The sequence below is a fragment of the Lolium rigidum genome, chromosome 2 (genome assembly GCF_022539505.1).
Source record: "Lolium rigidum isolate FL_2022 chromosome 2, APGP_CSIRO_Lrig_0.1, whole genome shotgun sequence".
NCBI classification, from domain to species: Eukaryota; Viridiplantae; Streptophyta; class Magnoliopsida; order Poales; family Poaceae; genus Lolium; species Lolium rigidum.
This window is the reverse complement of record NC_061509.1, coordinates 35,795,165-35,816,058: the sequence shown is the minus strand read 5'-3', so window position 1 is coordinate 35,816,058 and position 20,894 is coordinate 35,795,165. Positions and strand designations below refer to the sequence as shown.

The following is a 20,894-nucleotide window of genomic DNA, read 5'->3' as shown; positions in this document are numbered from 1 at the left end:
AGCTGGCGATGAGGACGCGGCCGTGGCGGCACGCGAGCAGGCTCCAGCAGTCGAACGGGTCGGGGCAGGAGCCGTCGCCGCCGGGGTAAAGCGAGAAGCGCTCGCGCGGGATGCGGTCGGGCGGGGCGAGCGCGGGGGTGAACAGCAGCTCGCCCGCGGGGTTGTGGAAGAGGCCGAGGACGGGGGGCGCGCGGTGGTGGGCCGGGACGCGGCGGCGGAAGGCGGCGGACGCGGCGAGGCGGGCCCAGCGGCTGGAGACGAGGGAGGCGCGGGGGAGCGAGGAGGGTAGAGGGGGGAGGCGCAGGAGGATCTCGCCCAGGAGGTCGTCGTCCTCCAGCGGCGGCACCGTCGGCGAAGTGTGGAGCGCCGTCTCGTCGCCGGACTCGCCGCCGTCGGCCATGTGGGAAATGGGGGATCTTTTTGTCTCTGTGTGACACGGAACCGGGCGAAAGAGACAAACGGCTCTCTGAAATTGTGTTCAGGTTGAGATCAGAACCCGGCCTCAGTTGTATCAGTAAAATACGGTTCAGATTAGACCATCTCCGACGCGGTACCCATCCCGCGCCGGCGCCTCCGAATGGGTCACATTGGACAAAATCGTCACGTAACTCCACGATAAATCTTAAAAGCGGATGGCCACGGTGTCCGGAACGATCCAAATCCGGCCTCAATGTGGGCTACTTTTACGTGGCCGCGCATGGCACGCGGCATCCTCGCGCGTCCACGTTCTCGCCTCCCAGGCCCACCTGTCGGCGGACGAGTCCTATTAAATGTGATCTCGGAGGAGGACTGTCCCTATCCAGTCCCCACTCCACACTCCACTATGCACGCTCGCTCGAGCTTCTGCGCCGCCATGGCCCCGAGCCCCCGAAGCGCGAGTTCGAGCCTAGAGTGAACAACCACGAGGCCGCCGGCGCCGATGCGCGATCGGATCTACGTCACCATCGTGGTGGCGCAGATCTTCTGGGAGGCCGGCGCCCCAATGTCGTGGGGCGACGTGCACCTCCCCCACGGCTGGCACCTGAGCCCAGATCGGGTTCCGGTGCCGCCAATCCCGGCCACCGGCCACGCCCGCCTGGCGGAGATCCAGCGGCGGCGGGCGCAGCTGCTGGCGGACCTCCGGGAGGACCCCGCCTACAGCGACACGAGTCCCTACTGGGACTTGTGGTTTGAGGCGGGCCGCGCCAGCGCCACAGGCCCAGCCCGAGGAGGAGGACGACCCGAGCTATGCGCCGCGCTCGCGGCGTCCCGCGAGGTCAATGACCTTGAGGAGCTGGCCAAATGGTAGCACCTCGTCGAGCTGTTGCGTGCCTCCACGCTGGAGGAGGAGGAGGAGGCCAGGAAGGCCAAGGAGGACGCCGACGTGGGCGTTCCTTGCCATGGCGCGCTAACAGGAGGAGGCCACGCGCTAGGCCGCGCTCCGGGAGGAGGAGCGCCTACTCCGCCTCAAGCACGAGGCGGAGCTTGAGGCCGCTGCGGCGGAGCAGCGACAAAAGGAGGCGACGCGGTTGGCACGCATGCGTAGGCCGGCGAGCCCTCCGGACCCGCACTCTGCGTGGGAAAGGGCGCAATGGTCGCCCTGGCCGGAGTTCCCGGTGCCCTTCGGCGTGTCCAGCCGAAACAGCGCGTTGCCGCCGGGGGGCGTCTTCCTCATCGACGGCGACGATGACGAGTACCTAGTGGGAGTAGGTGGCGCGCCGGCGGCCACCGCGTCCCAAACCGTAGACTAGGGTTTCCACTTTTTTTTTAGTTAAAGCCCATACAGAGTTTTCTTTGTGTAAGCCGCCGGGGGGCATCTTCCTCATCGACGGCGACGACGACGAGTACCTAGTGGGAGTAGGTGGCGCGCCGGCGGCCACCGCGTCCCAAACCGTAGACTAGGGTTTCCACTTTTTTTTAGTTAAAGCCCATACAGGGTTTTCTTTTGTGTAAAATTTGCCCAAAATATAGGTAAGTTTAATGAACTTTAGTTTAAATTTAATTTGTTTTTTTTGTGGTCTTTAATTTTGCGTTGAATTTGCGCGATTCAAACGGACTGTCAGCAAGGTCCGGGTGTCCGCGCGGCCACCCAAATGGCTAAATTTGGATGGGCCAACGCCATCCGGTTTGGGTCGGCGCGGGGAGATGCCCTTACAAGTTAGGGCATGTACAATGGTAGAAAAGATGGGTCTTCTCTTAGCAGTCCACGTCATCTAGAGAAGACACTACATATACATGGTACAATGCATTATCTCTTATTGTTATCCCTAGCAATAAATGAGAATCAATTAAATTTTAGAAAGAAATTAAATTGCTAAGAGAAGACAAATAATACAATGGAGAAATAGTTTTCTCTTATTTCATAAGAGATTGTCCCTTAGCTAAGGAAAGACAATATTTTCTTTTTCTTCAATCTCTCTTCGCCAACTAAACATAAAAATCCTACATGACAGCTCCAAAGGAAGACTGACGTCACCTCATACATGCCCTTACAACCCCAAACCACCCCCTCGATTTGGGATGGTTTTGACTTTTGAACCCTGGTTTTGTGGTTCCGTGAGAGGGCGCTGAGGCTGGACTGCGCAATTCCTACCGCCGTCGTTGTTTTTCCTCTCCGTCCCGATCTCTTCCTATACTTTCTGGGCGACCAGGACAATCCAGCGCTTCCGGCCGGTCGGTCGGAATGAATAGTTGCAGAAAGATGGCAAGTAGTACAGTAGAAAATTAGGGAAAATTAGAGAAGAGAAAGGCGAAACTCAATCCTCACGCTTCCACTGCATAAGAACTACTAGTAATTAACAAAGCAGCGCAATATCATGTCCATAGGAACTGGACACTCTAATGTCAATGCTTTCCAACACATCAAGTTAAGATATCTGGCATATTGCATCAAGTAGTTGCACTTGCAGTGCAACGTGATCAATACATTTACTTCAAAAAAAAAAAAAACGTGATCAATACATATATGATATATATCTTTTCATGTCTAGCTTAATCTCACGGGAGCAAAGTATATACGGAAGAGATTCGTACTCCCTCATATCTATATTAGTCGTCGTTAATATATATGTATCTAGAAATATTTTTATTTTAGTAGAAACAAGTAATATGGATTTGTGAAAATATATAAAATGACAAAAAAGAACATGGAGCAAAATTAGCACTCTCGCGTGAAGAATGATTTGGAGTTGCTTGACACGGCGTAGATTTTTTTCCCCGGAAGTACACAACGTGGTATCTTAGTTTTCTGGAAAGAAAAAGTTTATGTACTAAAGAGTTAGCCTAGACTGCGGTAAAAAAAAAAACTCGAAAAAAACCTAAGCCTACTCTTCTACATTACTATCTAGAACTCCTTTTCCTACTCTCTTGGCAGAGGCAACATCTTTTGATCTCCTAAGATGATCGTCGCCAGCCTCTGTGGCAAATGGTCTTGATACGTGTTGTAGTGTGTTTTATGTGTTTCCACACGGCATGATAAACGGTGCAAACCAGAGTGTCAAACATCTTCCTCCTTTTCATGAAACACCGTCTCTTTAGGGGCGAGTTTGGTTGCTCGACAAGTCATTTCCCGGTTTCAAGGATGCAAAAAAACGTGAGTTTGGATAGCAACCGTTTTTCGTGTTGTTGGCTTGCACGAACTTTAAAGCATGGTCGAGATAGGTTCGCTAGGCACGCTCGATTTGGGATGGTTTTGACTTTTGAGCCCTGGTTTTGTGAAGGCGTTGACGCTGGACTACCCAATTCCTACCGCCGTCGTTGTTTTTCTTCTCTGTCCCAATTCTTTCTAGCGACTAGGACAGTCCATCGCTTCTATGCCGGTCAGTCGGAATGAATAGTTGCACAAAGATGGCAAGTAGTGCAGTAGAAAATTAGAAAAGAGAAAGGCGAAACTCAATCCTCAAGCTTCCACTGCATAAGAACTAATTAAGAAAGCAGCGCAATACCATGTCCATAGGAACTGGACAGTCCAATGTCAATGCTTTCCAACACATCAAGTTAAGAGATCTGGCATATTGCATCAAATAGTTGCACTTGCAGTGCAACGTGATCAATAGATATATGATAGTATATCTTTTCATGTCCAACTTAATCTCACGGGAGCAAAGTACATACGGAAGAGATTTGTACTGCCTCATATCTATATTAGTCGTCGTTAATATATATATATGTATCTAGAAATATTTTAATTTTAATAGAAACAAGTAATATGGATTTGTAAAAATATATAAAATGGCAAAAAAGAACATGGAGCAAAATTAGCACTCTCGTGTGTCGTGATCACCATTCAAATCGCTGAGGTCAAGAAGATTTGGAGTTGCTTGACACGGTAGAGAGATTTTTTTTCGGAAGTACACAACATGGTATCTTAATTTTATGGAAGGCAAATGTTTATGTACTAAAGAGTTAGCCTAGCCTGCGGTACAAAAACTCGAAAAAAAAATCCTAAGCTTACTATCTAGAAATCCCAGCCCATAGTGGATCACTTTAGTTGGAAAAGAGAATAAACCCTATTTTCGCTCTCGGACATGTGGTAAATGGCCAAATGGGGGATTTGTATCTGTGATACGGAACCGGGCGAAAGAGACAAACAGCTCTCCAAGCTTGTGCTCAAGTTGCGATCAGAACCCCCCAGTTGAATCAGTAAAATATTGTTCAAATTACAACCCCAAAGTACCCCTCGATTTGGGATGGTTTTGACTTTTGAACCCTGGTTTTGTTGTTCCGTGAGAGGGCGTTTGACGCTGGACAGGTCCTACCGCAGTACCGCCGTCGTTGTTTTTCCTCCATGACCCGATCCCTTCTTTGTTTTCTATTCTTTCTGTGCGACTAGGAGAGGTCCAGCGCTTCCATACCAGTCGGTCAGAATAAATAGTTGCAGAAAGATGCCATGTTGCCGGAATAGAAAATTAGAGAAGAAAACGTGAAAAGCTCAATCCTCACGCTTCCATTGCATTAAGAACTGTAGTAATTAAGAAAGCAAAAGGTGAGGAAGTGAAATACCATGTCGATAGGAACTTATGAAGCATCACATCTCGATCTGCCATTATATGAATTCTCAAATATACTAGTTGCAATGCAACGTGACCAATACAGATCTCCCTTTTTTATATCCAACTTGATCTCATTACGGGAGTAAAGTATATGCGGAAGAGATTATATTAAAAGTAAGTAACAAAAAGAACATGGAGCAAAATTAACACTCTCGTGCGTCGCGCTCGTGCGTCGCGTGGACCGTTCAAATCGTTGAGCTCAGGAAGGATTTGGGGTTGCTTGACACGGCAGAGACATCCTACCTTAATTGTACAGTCCTAAAGAATTAGAAAAAAAACATCCTAAGCAGATCCCAAATCCTGCCTTGGTCAACTTCCAATGCGACACCGCCAATGTGAAACCCGTTTCCACCTCCGAAGAAGGCCCCTGCCTTCTCGCTCTGGCTCGTAGGGCGTCGTACCTTCCAGAAGTAGAGCTGCTCGCCCGAGAGTACGGATACACACCATAGGCCAAGCCGCCGGGGAAGAAAGCCTTGAGCACGACCACCTTCCACAAACCCAAGGCGGGCGCTATGTTATTATTTATAACTGCTATACTATGAGAGGGCTAAACGGAGGCCGAGCTATAGGTAGCCCTTTATTTTGAAACATTCAAAATTCGTATTTTAAAGTTTTTAAAAAATGTGAAAATAATGATATGATAGTCTATGATGTATTGTACAAATGTGAAAAGTCTCAACACAAAAAAGACAAAATAGAAAGTAATTCACATTGAGATTTCGCATTTATGCAGTACACTCGTTGGCTACCTCTAGAATTTTGTTTCAATTTTTAAAAACTTTGATATACAAATTATGAGTGTTTAAAAATAAAGAACTTGATATACAAATTATAAGTGTTTAAAAATAAAGAACTATATATAACTCGGCCTCTATTTTAAGTTGCCGCTATCTTATATTCTCGCAATGTTGCCAAAATAAAGTAGGCATTAGCATCATTTCCATGTCCGTGCAAGAGTACTAGAACTAGATATCTAATCTCAATTTAGCATGATTACATAGCAAAATTGCCAGTTTTTCTACTAATTAAAGAACCGTGCGTTGCAATGGGAACCAATATTAATTAGAGATGCAAACTATGTCCTACAAAAATATGTGGACTTTTTAACAGAACTTTTGTTAAATATTTCGAAAACCACGACTCTGGCGAAGACGAATTAAAACACGATGTACAAAGAGCCCTCTTTGGCACGACCTGTAAGAAACTGAAATGCCTCATTGGTGCTTAGAGCTGACCCCGTGACAAACAAGCAAACTGGATTAGGTAATCTCGATTGATTTACGAGGAGTAAACAAAGAACGAGGATAACTAGCACCAACCACAATCGGAACAAGCAAAAAGCTCCAGGTGGCAGGCCGGCAGCTTAACTAGTGCAAACTGGGGCAGCTCAAAATCAGATGCTGGATTCTAACTTTTGGCGTTTCCACTGCGACTGCTTCATCCAGTCGATGCAATCATCCACGGTTCCGTTTGGATGCGCAAGCTGCCACCTGAACACACGTTTTTTCTGCGACAAGGAACGTGTTAACATCTTTTGGGCACAATTGGTCATGTGAGCACTTACAAGGGGGCCATGGTGCATACCCATTCTCCAATCGCTGGACCTTCTGACCGCTGCATGACTGCCATTATGGTTTCACCTTTGAGCAATGGCTTCCACTTCCACACCTCACTGAGACCTGAACTTAACATGTTATCTCCAAATTTTGCGGTGACGGGAAAAGCGTAAACCATCATTAGTTTACTTTACCTAGATCATTTATGAAATGCTCAACTTCCATGTACTTCTCTTTCAACCGATCCTGCTGGCTGAGGGCATTTTCAGCTTCTGGATAGCAGTAGAGAATGGATATAGCAAGTGCAACCCGCCAAAAGTCCTTTATTTCAGAAAGTATAACTCCTGAATGCCAAATGTTATGGTCCAAAATACAACTAAAAGGAATAATCTTAGGACTTTGAGATTGGACGCAAATTACTACAACAAGAACATGCCTACATGCATCAGACCAGGGCACAAGATAACGGTGGTAAAAAATAGCATGCTGACACTGACCTGCATAAACACGATTCAATGTGTCCGTTGGTAACTCAAGATATACATCTTCCAACTCCTCCTTGAGAGTTCCGGAAGCGACATTTGATTCAAAGAGGAGAAGAAATTTAGCAAACTTTCCGCTGGCAGCATGTATGTTGACAACCTTTAAGCACACAAGAAAGTTAATTTGTTACCACAGTGCACAAGACTGGGAGTCACAAGAGCAAATGTTGCTCAGGGCAATTCAACACAACATACCGATTTAGCAAGGCATGCTGGCAGCTTTAATGACTCCTTAACAATATATCTAGTGACCTCAATCTGCAGATGAGATAACACAAGCAAAAGACTTAAAGACAGTAGCAGATGGATACCGTTCAAAACACACAACAAGGGGCTGTGAGCAGCAGTAGGGTCAGGCTTCAAATGTTGCAATCCCTGTTCACTTCTAGAGACGAGCAGCAATGAGCCATTAAGGGGAACCACAAGATGGGCACAAGAGAGAAATCGTAGACTCAAATATTACTCTAATACCCCTGACCATTATACCATTAACATTGCCTACTTTGGGACTTATTTGCAAACGGAGATCGTAAAAAGCAAGGGGACCTATTTCTACATTTCTTGGAGCTGTTAAGACTTTACTTAACCTACGTAGGTTTATCTAAACCCAAGAATAACTGCCTTCCTAGAAAGCTACTGTTCTCACTTAATCTAGGTAGATTATAAGCATATAATATTCAGTTAACTGAAAACTAATGGCTATGTCACACCAAGCCCGCCTTGCCTCTCCAGTCAGCACAGTAATACAGTAATAAACAGAACGGCTTACATGTATTGCTCCTAAGTAAACAGTTTTAGTGAAACTAAGATGACACAAAAAGTTGCCTGTTCAAATAGATTAAAACCTTGGATTTACACAAGATTGGATGATGCATAACTTAGACGTTACCTTCTTAGATTTTTCGTCCAAGTAGAACATCTTTCGGAGAGGAAAAAAGAGTGCACTATAGAGGTAAAGTTGTCGCTGTTCATCCTAAACACCGTAAAAGATATTTATGTTAGGGAAAGGCAAGAGAGAACATATTACAATCAAACAATTATGTTTTGCCATAATAGCATCGAATCCACAAAAGAGGTAAGAGGAAATTGGGGTAGAAGTTATTATCGCACCAGAGATGCTCTGAATATTAGTAAACAATACTACTATGATAAATCATGGAGAAGAAAAGACATTGGTACCATTGAAGAGCTTTATTTTCGATTTACATATTTCTATATAAATGGCTTAAGTAGTTCACCAGTGAAGGGTTGTCAAGCTCTTACTATGAAGCATTTTAAATAGAAGTAAGAACACATGGAAATCATCTAAGTAAAAACAAAACAGACCAGCAAGGGATGAGAAACGCCATTGTGCAAAGAAATTGCAAAGTTCCAAGCCGCTTCAATGTGTGAAACACAACACCTGCATATACCAGTACAAAATAATAGATGGAACTGAAGTGAACCATGGGTAATAATGGAAATAAGGAGATATAACTGCACATTGGTATCTTCTACTATTCCAAATTCCTACAAGTACCCTAATTGGAAATAAAACTGTGTACTATCAGTTGGATCTGAAACACAAAATAAGTAGATGTCAGAACAACGACAGACCGATCATAGTTATCAAAATTTGGAGGGTTGGATTTTTCAGGGAAAGTAAATGCAACATAAAATAGCCCCAAATCACAGATGTAAGACATTGCTTCAACTGGGCGTCTGCCTGACATCATATGATTAATCTGCACAAAAAGGCATTATCACTAGGGTTGTTTTCCAAGTTCATCAACAATGATAAAGCATTGTTACAAAAAAACAGGAAAAAATTAATGAAAGAGCTGTCGTCAGATGATAAGTAGTGTAGGCATCAAACCTCCTCGCCAACACGTTCTCTGCTAATCTTGCAGGAAAGTTCCAACTTCACCTTTTCGTCCGAAGCAGCTTCTTTCAACAAATGGGACAATGTAAAGTTGAATCTAGTAGCTGCGAAAGATAACGATGAGCCAATGCAAGAAAAAAAACATGATGATTCAATTCTAAATTTTGGAATGTCACATTACATAACTGTGTGTATTTGTAGTCCGTGTAATATATGGGTTCTATAAGGGGTTTATAATATATTTCCATGCCTTTTACGTGTACATATACTAGCCATTGCCCCCAGGAAATACAAGTATCATGCTTCCCTGCCTAGTACCTGTATGTTAAGATCAACTAGGAGATGTTTAAACTTACCAAATCGAATTGCTCGAAGAACTCTCAGTGGGTCATCCAAGAAGGTAGCTTTGGGATCTAAAGGAGTAACAATAAGGCCCTTCTTGAGGTCATCAATACCTTCACAATGCAAAGCAGCTTGAATATTGCATGATGGTCCCATAAATTTAGAGTAAAATGCATAGGCAGTAGGGTGTATCATACATGTCCATGAACTTTAAAAATGCGGTTTGGGGTACTCAAACTTCTTAAGTTGACTGTAGGTGAGTCAACATGCCAAACAACACCGAGATAGATGAAGGTTTGGACTATCACTGAATAACTTAATAAATTGAAGAATCGACAGCGCACTTTCAAATTTGATGGACATGAGCTGACAGGTTGTATGACGGCACGCAAATGAATTTGGTATCTCGTGCCACATAAGTAGTACAAACTCACCTCTTCGAGTAAAGTCTTCCACACAGTTATCATTGATGTTGTAGAATAAACTGCCAAAATTGTTTTGAAAAGATAAATATGCAGGGCTTCTAAGGAATATGCTGTCTTGACGTCAAATTTATATCAACATTGTAATGATGAAAGAAAAGCTTTCAGATACAACACAAACACATCATTAATGGGGTATCAAGGTATTACCTATTAATTGTTAGGTCCCTACGGTATGCATCTTGTTCGGCAGTGCCACTCTTCTGCAAGTGATAATCAGGTTGTAAAATATCTATCAGTAATAAAAAAAATACTCACATATATATGTATAGTGCGCACTGAGGCCAATAAGAAAAGTACACACCATGGTAGGAATACGGGTGCTTTCAACGTACGTTTCAGACCTCAAGTTAACAAAGTCAATGTCCCTGCCCAACACAGACATCTTAACAGTTTCCAAGTGCTTGGATCGATCCGGATTGCTGCAAAAAAATAACGTAATCATTCAAGTTAATAAGTTACTCATGAGGAGGATTAGCAGCAGCCTAACTAGAATTTGCATACCACCGGATAACATTAGTTCCTCCTTCCTGCTTCGTTCCTTTCTCCTGCTGCTTCTCCCCCACTGTCAACTTCTTCTCCACAAGGAACTTTGCGTATTTGACGGAGAACTCGAGGCCCGTCATATTATTATCAAGGGCAATGTCGATGTCAGCAGGCTGTTCCCCTAATAGCTGCCGAGAATTCTATGTGTTAGTCAGCAGCGAGGCGAGGAGCAAAATTAAGGAGAAAGGAAACCAAAAAAGAGGATAAAACCTTGTCGCGGACCCAGCCACCGGCGACACGAAGCGTGGTGCCGAGGTCGAAGTGACCGACGACATCAAGAAGCCGTTGGAAGATCTTCTCCTCTTCCTCTGTCAGCTCTATTACTACGGTCTCCACTACCTCGGCGCCCCGCTGCAACTGCTCCAGTGACCCTGCCGTCATGACAGAGTTGCCGGAGTTACCCGCACCTCCCCCACGCACCACCCGCAGGACGCGTTTGGAACACCTCCCTGGATTGTTGGCGTCTCGGTGAGCAGCGGAGGGACCGATCGGCAAATCTCCATGTGCTTTATTGGGTGCGTCCATCGGCAGGCGGAGCCTGGCTTGGTTTCCTTCGTTTCTCTCATAGCTAGTCATCCTAGACGCCCATAGTTAGTCAGTGCAGCTGGTGAATATCGTGGAAAGAGAGAAAATTGCAGCTAATACCAGTCTTTGCAGCTAGCACAGATTGTGGTTTAATTTTTTTCACATGGTCCAAATGAACCAATTACAAGGAAACAATCTCCTCCCCTTTCTACAATTTCTTTCACCAAAAAAAAGCACAATCCAATAAATATTATTGCAACTGGAAACTTCACACCGCGCGCGAAATAAAGAAAAGGGTTGCATTTGTACGTCGATCCGAAACCCAAAATTCGGAGGGAGGCAACCTAAGACTAGTCACAATGCATAGTATCATATAGAAGTATCATGCGTATGATACTACTAGATGTTACTATCTCCACAATGCATGGTATCATATACTAGTATCATAGTCTTCATATATTAATTGTTTTGTAGAATCTCAATGTAAATATGTGTACAAGATTTACTTGACATTAATTTTTCTAGTGTATGTGCTATGATACAGTATCTACCTATGATACTAGTACCCTCTCTCTCATCCTTAATTGCACTGCCACATCAGATGTATGATATTTCCATTGTGGCTAGTCTAAGGTTCTTCGGCCCCCTCTTATCTACTCCCTCCATCTCAAGGGTTAGGGCGTATATTTTTCGGCACAGAGATTAAGGCAGGTTTTACATCGTCAAAAGTTTCCAGGATTGCCCCGTATTAAAAGCACGTAATAACTCTCCTTAATTTTCTCTCAATACTATAGTAGTGGCCACAGACTCCTCGTTTCTCACCTTGTGCCGTCTCCATTATGGCTCCTAACTCCATGCATGCGAGCGTGGACAGACTCAAGGCGTTGGTATCCATTGCGAGGCCGACGCTACATTTAACTACTCCAATTAACTCTGGCGCGGAAGATAAGAAAGGCGCTGTTGCTGCGCATATTTTGAGGACGACGGGATTGAGAGCTAGGGGTAATATGGGAAGGTTAGGGATAGTTTTGCACCCACGCCTTAAGCTTTGAGCAAAAATCGATTTTTTTTTCACGCCCTAAGCTGTGAGATGGAGGGAGTAAAACCTAACGAGCAGAGAGAAAAGAAACGGAGGAGGGAAATATACCTGGTGGAAGGAGTGGTGGGGTTGTCGCAGTCCGTCGGAATCGTCGCACAAGAGCCGCCGCCCCCGTCGCCGGGCGGCATCGTCCGCTCCTTCTCTCTTTGAGAGAGAGGGAGGTAAGCGTACCCATTGAACGGGGAGATGAGGTCGCCCGAATCCATCATCCTCGACGCCGGCGCGCAGCCTCCGCCGCCGCCGTGACGCGAGTCCTCTGCTCGTTCTAGTTAGCTCGCGTAGCTTTTTTTTTCCCCTGTTCGTTCGCTTCTGGTAATGTTGTGTGGGCCTGTAGCTGCCTGTGGGGCTACGTGGGCCTGAATCCGGTCCAGAATTTCTTTTTGACTAATGAATCCGGTCCAGTAGTCCTGGTGGCTTCAAACTGTCCTATCGCAATGTCCTCATCAAAAAATAAAACAAAAAACTGTCCTATCGCGACTGTACTCGGATAATAGCACCAAGGATTAAATCATAAATTTTCTCAAAAAAAAAAGACTAAACTATAACTTTGATACTTCGTATCTTGTAAAGATAAAACATTTCGGACAATGTTTTCATCGATACCGAGATACATATAGTGACTCGCTCAAGCTCAAGACCCATTAGTATATTGGACTTAGTCTCTTGAAAGCAGATGTCTGGCATGAGGACCAACTTCCATAAGTGTGATCTCGTTCCTATTAATGTGGATGATAATGATGCACAATTTATTGCTCAATTTTGAGTTGTAAATTAGGTGAATTTCATATGCAATATTTAGGAATTCCCCTGCATCACAGTAAGCTTAGGAGAGAAGATATACAACTTGTTGTCGACAAAATCCTCAAAAGAGCTGCTGGTTGGAGAGGGAAACTTCTTAATCATGCTGCTAAATTAGAGCTGGTTAGAAGTGTCCTGGCCAGTATTCCTCTTTATTTACTTAGTGTGATCAAGTTTCCCAAATGGGCTATTACCCTTATTAATTCTCAGATGGCTCACTGCCTTTGGGACAATTATGAGGGGCATTATAAGTATCGCTTAGCTAACTGGGGTTTGGTCACTAGGAAAAAAGAGTATGGAGGTTTAGGCATTCCTGATTTATCACAGTTGAATATGTGCTTGTTAGCCTCTTGGATCAAAAGATATCACTTAGAAGCAGATAATTGACAACAAATATAATGTTGCTAACCCCAATTTCTTTTCTTGCTCACCTAGTGGTGCCTCTTCCTTCTAGAAAGGGGTTATGTGAGCTGCCAAAGCTGCTAGGATGGGCTACCAGTGGAAAGTAGGGGATGGTAGGAATAGAAAGTTTTGGGAAGATCATTGGTTTGGATCTTGTAGTCTGGCCATTCAATACTGGGAAGTTTATTTCCTAGTTAATGAGCAGAATAAGACCATTGCTGATCTTTGGTATGGGCTTTCTTTGAAAGTAACCTTTAGAAGGTGTTTTGACCATAGATTGATGTTGCAGTGGCTGGAAATTCAGAAAATTGCTCAAACCATTTCTTTGAATAATAATATTAAAGATGCTTTGATTTGGATGTGGGAAGCTAATGGGGTCTATAGTGTGAAATCCATGTATGTTGTGGTTAATTTTGGTGGGATTAAGCCTGTTGACATTCATTGTGTTTGGAAAATTAAAGTGCCCCCAAAAATTCATTTCTTTCTTTGGTTGTTGTTCCATAGTAAGTTGCTCACTAGAGATAACTTGGTCAAGAGGCAGAATGTTGATGATTTGACTTGTATTTTTTTATAATGAAGTTGAATCATGTCAGCATTTTTTCTTTGAATGTGTGGTTGCTTCCAATATCTAGAAGGAAATAAGTTCAGTCTTGAATCTTAAAATTAAAATTTCAAATTTGTCTGATATTACCTCTCTTTAAAATGAAAAGAAAAAGAACAATTTATATAATATGATCTTTTCTGCTATCCTGAGAACTATCTGGCTTACCAGAAATGATCAAGTGTTCAAACGTTCTCAATGGTTTGGTATGCAGGAAATGTGGAGACAAGTGGTTTAGAGGTGTGCTCAGTGGAAAATTCTACTGAAGGAAGAAGGAAGAGAAGAGATGAATCTGCTGTTGAGCAAGTTGGAGATGTTGGTTCGGCTGCCACCCCTGCTGTCGTGGCCGGAGCCTGGCTAACACCTCAGAAGAAGGGATCAACTCTGGAGGTTTGCGACATGAACAGTACAAGGGGTTTTGGCCCGATGTTGATTACAGATGAAGACCTGGTGAGGACCCTAGAGGCAAATAATCTGATCCTGGTGGGTGACGGAGCAGGCTTCAAAGTCCTGAAGCGTCCCTGAACAAGTTAGTCTGGGGGTTTGGTGGTTATGGTTTTTAGATGCTGTTTCCATCTAGCCCTTTGACTATCACTTTGTGAGAGAACGAGTTGCAAAGAAGCTCCTGCAGATCAGGTTTATCTCATCTAAAGATCAACTTGTTGATATCTTCACCAAACCGTTGTCTCTTCCGCTGTTCATAGGATGTAGACGCAATCTTAACTTACTGAACACTTCAGGCCACAGTTAAGATTGAGGGAGAGTGTTAGACTGTATAATTCTGTATATGTATTGAGGCAGGCCACGCCATAGAGCGTTGAGCTAATCCCACCCAAATATCCTGTGTCTCTACGTTTAACAGACCCTGGGGGCAAATGATCTGATCCTGGTGGGTGACGGAGCAGGCTTCAAGTCCTGAAGCGTCCCCGAACAAGTTAGCCATGGGGTTTGGTGCTGATGGTTTGTAGAGCTGTTTCCATCTAGCCCTTTGATGCTTTGTCAGAAAACTTCTAGTTGTTTGGTCTGTAGCTTAAAACTGGTATGTGTGTTTGTGTGAGTGCTGGTGGTATGTAAAGAATAACTCTAATGTTGTTTTTGTGCCTGAGGTTTCAGTAAAATGGAGCCGGGGTTTGGAGCCCTGTTCTTCTAAAAAAACAAACAGTCCTATCAATACATGCCCTAACAGCTAGCCGAATTTTCTACCTAGCTGTGTTATCACAAGCGAGCACACACTTATTTTTTATGAACACAAGGATCAAGCTTAACTGACAGGATCGAGCTTAGCTGCCGGGCGACCGCGCGCTGTCGTCGACCGTTCACCCAGACAAGAACCCCACGACGCGTACCACAGTAAGCAACTAACCACAGCTGTGATGACTGATGAGAACAATAATAATGCTCAATGGTGGTGGTGGGCTGGTGGCAGACTGATATACTGCTCAAACACTCCTATCTAGCACGAACATAGTCACGGCAATACGAAAATGTCCACACACACACACACAACTCAAATTAACCTAAGGATGCAAGCGCTCAGATTCAATGCCCCGGCCGGCAGAGTAGTACTCAGATAAGTGGTCTTCGCGCAGGGTGCAGCTAGGCGTCGGCCTTGCCGCAGAAGACCACGACGACGGCGGCGATCGAGAGCAGAACGAACGGCACGGTGATAATGACGTCGCCGGCGATGCGCAGCTGGTGGTAGAAGCCGTGGTCGTGGCAGCGCCCGATGGCGACGAGGAGCACCCCGGGGAGGATGGCGATGGCCCTCTCGGCCATGGGGATGCTCAGGAGCAGCGCGAGGAGGGTGCCGACAGGGTTCGCCCCCGCGACCGCGAAGGCTGCCATGGCCATCAGCGCCTGCCCCGCGCCGAAGAGCAGCAGCACCGCCGCGTCGGCGCGCATCGCCATCGCCTCCGCCGCCGTCGCCGCGCAGCTGGTCTGGCCCTCCTCCGGCTGGTGACCCGGGTCCTCCTTGATCATCTGCATTTAGAGGAGTAGTATACCGTTCAATTGGGGTATTCTCGAAAGCAGAACGCAATGGAATCAGTGAAAAGATGAACCGGATCCAATACACCTCGTCTATATATATCGTCTAAGAATCGATCTGGACTTGGAAAGATTAATCTTGGACGGCTTAGCATTAGCAAAATTTGTAGAAACTACTGTAGGTAGCAGTGTGCGTGGCTCAACTGAACTTCACTGTGTAGTGTGTACTCATGCATGGGTTCGGTGACCTGATTATTACTACAGATTTGATGGAAAATCTAACAAATAAAAATCATGGTTGCAGTGAACAGGCCGGATTCCGAAGTGAGCTAGCTAGGTAGCTGGAGGGAAGAGAGGAGTGGTACCTGGAGCTGGAGCTGCTGGAACGCGGTGGGATCGAGAGAGATGGCGTAGAGCGCGAAGCACACCACCGAGAGCCCCAGGACGACGTACATCCCGGCCACCGCGCGCACGCCGCCGGCCATGGTTGATCGATCGGTCACCGCGCTCCGCCGGCCGGCTTCAGCACTCTCTAGCTAGCTAGATCTATCTCTCTCTCTCTCTCTCTTGACTCTAAGTCTCTTGTGGACGATGGCTCGTGAGCTCCCTTTCCTGAGCAGGTGTGGTGTGGTAGCTTTGGTTAGATGGATGTTATAAGTGCAGCCTGCGCGGCGCGAGATGAATCGACGGCCGGGAATGGGCCGGAGGACGGTGGTGGGTTGGAGCTTACACGGATTTGGCAGGCAGGCTGGCCGGCTGGGCATGGCCCGACGCCGGAAGTGGAAACGAGCTAGGTCAGCTAACCAGAGCGATAGAGTGAGTGCGGTGGGCGGCGCTGCTGTCCAGTTTCACTCAGCATATTTGGCCATGCGGGTAGGGCCAGTCAGTAGGGATGCATGGCCGTCTCGAGGAACTGGACAGGAGGCATGCGTAAATTTCTCCGGCCTGTCAGGTCGTCAGGTAGATAGGTTACAGATGTACGTAAATGCATTTTAGTGTGTAGAACTGCAAATATATCTATGTTTTTTTTTTCTTCCGTGTCATACGAAAACCTCTATTTACAGTTGCCGGTACCTACAGCAGTGATGTCAGCAATGACATCAGCCATGTGCAGACTTAATCCTCTCACAAAATTATAAAACAAAACTGAAATATAATTGAAACAAAAAATATTTTGTGAAACATAAGGCAGTGACGTCAGTAGTTTCACTTTTGTGCCAAAATGTTTCACAATGTTAGCCATGTATCTTTTTGGTTTCATAAAAGTTTCACTTATATTTCAAATACTAGTTTAAAATGTTTCACAATGTTAACCATGTATCAGTTTGGTTTCACAAAAATTTCACTTATATTTCAATTATTAGTTTTATATTAGACAAAATGTTAAAAGGCTCACCAATCTGAAAGCAAAATGAACAGTGGATGGGACACCGGTATGTACCGGCGCCTGTAAATTCGCTGCTTTCCCCTGTCATATCCCTCGCTCGTGTAAACGTCTAGAATCTTATGATATGCTCACTTATCTTTTTAACTTTAGTGGTTAAGAGTGCAAAAATGCAACAGTGCAGTTGAAATGAGGCGAGTGTGATTGGATATCACCAGTGTTCATACGGCTATCCATCTGTGAGGTCCATCTTCCTGCCCACTCATACGAAAAGATTCACTTGTTCAATTGCACTAATAATTTCAAAACAAGAACAATGTTCACGTAACAAATGCAAATGAGATTATGTTTGCATATTTGACTTTCTCGCGATGAACTCTTCGAAATGAGTCTAATATTCAATATTTTAGAATTTATTTAGAATTTTTTTGGTAAACTGGATCTATAGAGTTCTATATTGTTTCAACATGTAGTCCGAACACTATGCCGATGTGGTCTTGTGATTTGTCGTGCTGGATTTATAAATTCATTCTAAGTTTGTTTAAATAGTACCTACAGTAGTGCCAAAAGTACTGCTGTTTTTACATACATGATAGCTGCAGATTCTCTTTTCATGTGGAACCACGCTGGACCAAATCTCACGGAATGTGAATAGCAACATGGGTTATGATATCAACTTCTCCCTATTTCAACTTCGCAAACTGCATGCTTGAGAGTGGGGAGAGGCCGAGAGGGGAGGACACCGAAGGACGCCTGTCACATCCATATCTATACAAAGTCGCCACTCTTATCTCATAAAAAGGGAGTATTTGTCTATGTCGTCGTGGTGAACAGACAGATGCCATGGGTAGGCTTAAGATAGGGGCCGGATGTACGCTTGAGGATCCGGAGGAGGGATATGATAGAGGTGGGAAACACACAAGGCGATGTATTGAACCCAGGAATTTAGCCAAATGGCCAGAGGTTGAAGATGCACGGCATATAAGCCAAAGTCTATTCACTACTGCCCGATCGTCCCGCACAAGGGTGCCCCTCCTCTCCTTATATAGTGGAGAGGAGGCTTACAAGGAAGGAACCCTAAGGGAATATGCCCCTACCTTAGCCTACTTTATAAATCTTCTTTGGCTCCAGGATGACACTCCCTTGTTTAATCATAGGCCTGGTGACCTCGTCCGGCCTCTTTTACGTCATCTTCCTCTTTGGCCTCAGGGTTTCGATTAAAGCTGAACTGCTTCGCTCATCTTGTCCTTTGGTCCTCGAGAGAATCTTGGACCAGGGTGCCGACATGCTACAGTTGAGCCTATGCCGGATCCCCGGTATCTTCACCTATGAGAACCGGCCTCTTATCCTTTGTATCTCTCAAGTTTCATCTCTTAGGCATAGCCCCGGTTTAGATACTACCAGTTGCCCTTACTCCGGCATAACCCTGTTGGTATACTGGTTTGTATTAACTTAGCACTCCTAAACTAAACTTTCAGAATCCGGATTAATCTTTAATCCGGTATACAAACACCTTATCATGCCATCTTTGCTATAGTCTTGACCTACCGGGGGTCACCCCACGACATTAGTCTTCGAAGCTGGTGTGGCCCGGCTGAGTCATCCGACGGACCACGCCAGGTTCCTATTTCGAACGCACCGGATTAATCATTCTGGTTTCAACCTAAAACAGGCCGTCATCTTGCCGGACCCATCCAGGTAAACCAAACTCCTTGGAACCCTTCCGGCCTCATTCTGGCGGTTTCTTAGTCTTTAAGTTTTCCTCGGCGAAGTCGAGAATATATCGAGACCAGTGCCTGTCAGTGACATGCGTATTGTATCTGACAACGCAGTGTCAGCAAGGGTCAAATCCCTCGTCTCCCGCGCACATTTAATACGCCGCACCTGATCCGTGTGACCCTCCGCGTGGTTGCTCCAATTTCGCGTGTATCACGGCACCACGTGGCGGCCCAACCGCCGAACCGTCGTTGGCCGAACTGCTTCCGACCCACTAAGTGCCCCCGCCTATTTAAGGGGTGACGGTTCGCCGTCACTCCCATCGTCTCCCTCTCCTTTCTCCATTTTCCCCTCGAACCATCTGCGAACTGCTCCTCGTGCTCCTCCGCCGAAGCTCCTTTTCCTCCGGCGAACACTGATGCGCTACCGAGGAGGGTCTCCGCCGCCCATTCACGGTCAGTGCGCACCGTTCCCATCTCCTTCTCTCCTTAGCCTTCTTCGTGTTCATCCTCGGCTACGGTAGATTTACTTACATATTTTTTTATCTCTTCTTTTTTCTTGTCATTAGATCTCCACGAGCGAGCAGGATCTGTGAAAGTTGTTTTTAGGTAGCTCCGGTACAGTTAGACTTATGATTTCCGAAGAGTCCGATTTAGAGCTCTCCGGTTCCTAGCTCTCGAATGACCGGAGAGGATGAAGAGGCCGAATGGCCCGAGATATCTGGGGGGCATGAAGATGCCGCAGATTAAGAAACCGGTTGTTGACGCGTAAAGCACACGCCCGTTGGGAACCCCAAGTGGAAGGTGTGATGCGTACAGCAGCAAGTTTCCCTCAGTAAGAAACCAAGGTTTATCAAACCAGTAGGAGTCAAGGGCCACGTGAAGGTTATTGGTGACGGAGTGTAGTGCACCGCAACACCAGGGATTCCGGCGCCAACGTGGAACCTGCACAACACAATCAAAATAATTTGCCCCAACTTAACAGTGAAGTTGTCAATCTCACCGGCTTGCTGTAAACAAAGGATTAAACGTATGGTGTGGAAAATGATGTTTGTTTGCAATGAGCAGCAGAGAACAATGATTGCAGTAGATTGTATTCAGATGTAAAAGAGTGGACCGGGGTCCACAGTTCACTAGTGGTGTCTCTCCAATAAGATAAATAGCATGTTGGGTGAACAAATTACAGTTGGGCAATTGACAAATAGAGAGGGCATAACAATGCACATACATATCATGATGACTAATATGAGATTTACTTAGGGCATTACGACAAAGTACATAGACCGCTATCCAGACATGCATCTATGCCTAAAAAGTCCACCTTCGGGTTAGCATCCGCACCCCTTCCAGTATTAAGTTGCAAACAACAGACAATTGCATTAAGTATGGTGCATAATGTAATCAACACAAATATCCTTAGACAAAGCATCGATGTTTTATCCCTAGTGGCAACATCACATCCACAACCTTAGAAGTTTCTTTCACTGTCCCAGATTCAATGGAGGCATGAACCCACTATCGAGCATAAATACTCCCTCTTGGAGTCACAAGTATCAACTTGGCCGCGAGCCTCTACTAGCAACGGAGAGCATGCAAGATCATAAACAATACATATATGATAGATTGATAATCAACTTGACATAGTATTCCATATTCATCGGATCCCAACAAACATAACATGTAGCATTACAAATAGATGATCTTGATCATGATAGGCAGCTCACAAGATCTAAACATGATAGCACAATGAGGAGAAGACAACCATCTAGCTACTCGCTATGGACCCATAGTCCAAGGATGAACTACTCACACATCGGTCCGGAGGCGATCATGGTGATGTAGAGTCCTCCGGGAGATGATTCCCCTCTCCGGCAGGGTGCCGGAGGCGATCTCCTGAATCCCCCGAGATGGGATTGGCGGCGGCGTCTCTGGAACTTTTTCCGTATCTTGGCTCTCGGTGATAGGGTTTTCGCGATGGAGAGTATAAGTAGGCGGAAGGGCAGAGTCGGAGGAGGCACGGGGGCC

The 20,894-nt window shown here is 45.5% G+C and overlaps 2 protein-coding genes across 2 annotated transcripts in view; both read right to left on the bottom strand.

The window, feature by feature from the left end:
- LOC124689500 (wall-associated receptor kinase 2-like) overlaps positions 1-400 on the bottom strand; it is a 30,665-nt gene extending 30,265 nt beyond the window's left edge. Inside the window, exon 1 of the mRNA XM_047223023.1 lies at positions 33-400. Within this exon, the coding sequence (XP_047078979.1) occupies positions 33-400 (368 nt within the window). The remainder of the gene's footprint in view (positions 1-32) is intronic.
- Positions 401-6,214: 5,814 nt separating this feature from the next.
- Positions 6,215-12,192, bottom strand: LOC124689499 (tRNA nucleotidyltransferase cca2-like). Its single transcript, XM_047223022.1, has 16 exons — positions 12,032-12,192; positions 10,570-10,936; positions 10,318-10,487; positions 10,118-10,235; positions 9,964-10,016; positions 9,766-9,815; positions 9,346-9,444; positions 8,984-9,093; positions 8,725-8,852; positions 8,455-8,530; positions 8,018-8,101; positions 7,324-7,386; positions 7,084-7,228; positions 6,781-6,930; positions 6,615-6,709; positions 6,215-6,537 (listed from the first exon to the last, which is right to left on the bottom strand). The coding sequence occupies exons 1-16, from the start codon at positions 12,190-12,192 to the stop codon at positions 6,424-6,426; spliced, it is 1,983 nt and encodes a 660-aa protein (XP_047078978.1). The 3' UTR covers positions 6,215-6,423.
- Positions 12,193-20,894: the final 8,702 nt, after the last annotated feature.

Coding starts and splice junctions, on each gene's coding strand:
- LOC124689499 (XM_047223022.1), bottom strand. CDS start 12,192: ATGATGGATTCGGGCGACCTCATCTCCCCGTTCAATGGGTACGCTTAC. Junction 9,445..9,765: donor GGAAGACTTTACTCGAAGAG/GTGAGTTTGTAC, acceptor TGCATTGTGAAG/GTATTGATGACCTCAAGAAG. Junction 6,931..7,083: donor ATTGAATCGTGTTTATGCAG/GTCAGTGTCAGC, acceptor TTTGGCATTCAG/GAGTTATACTTTCTGAAATA.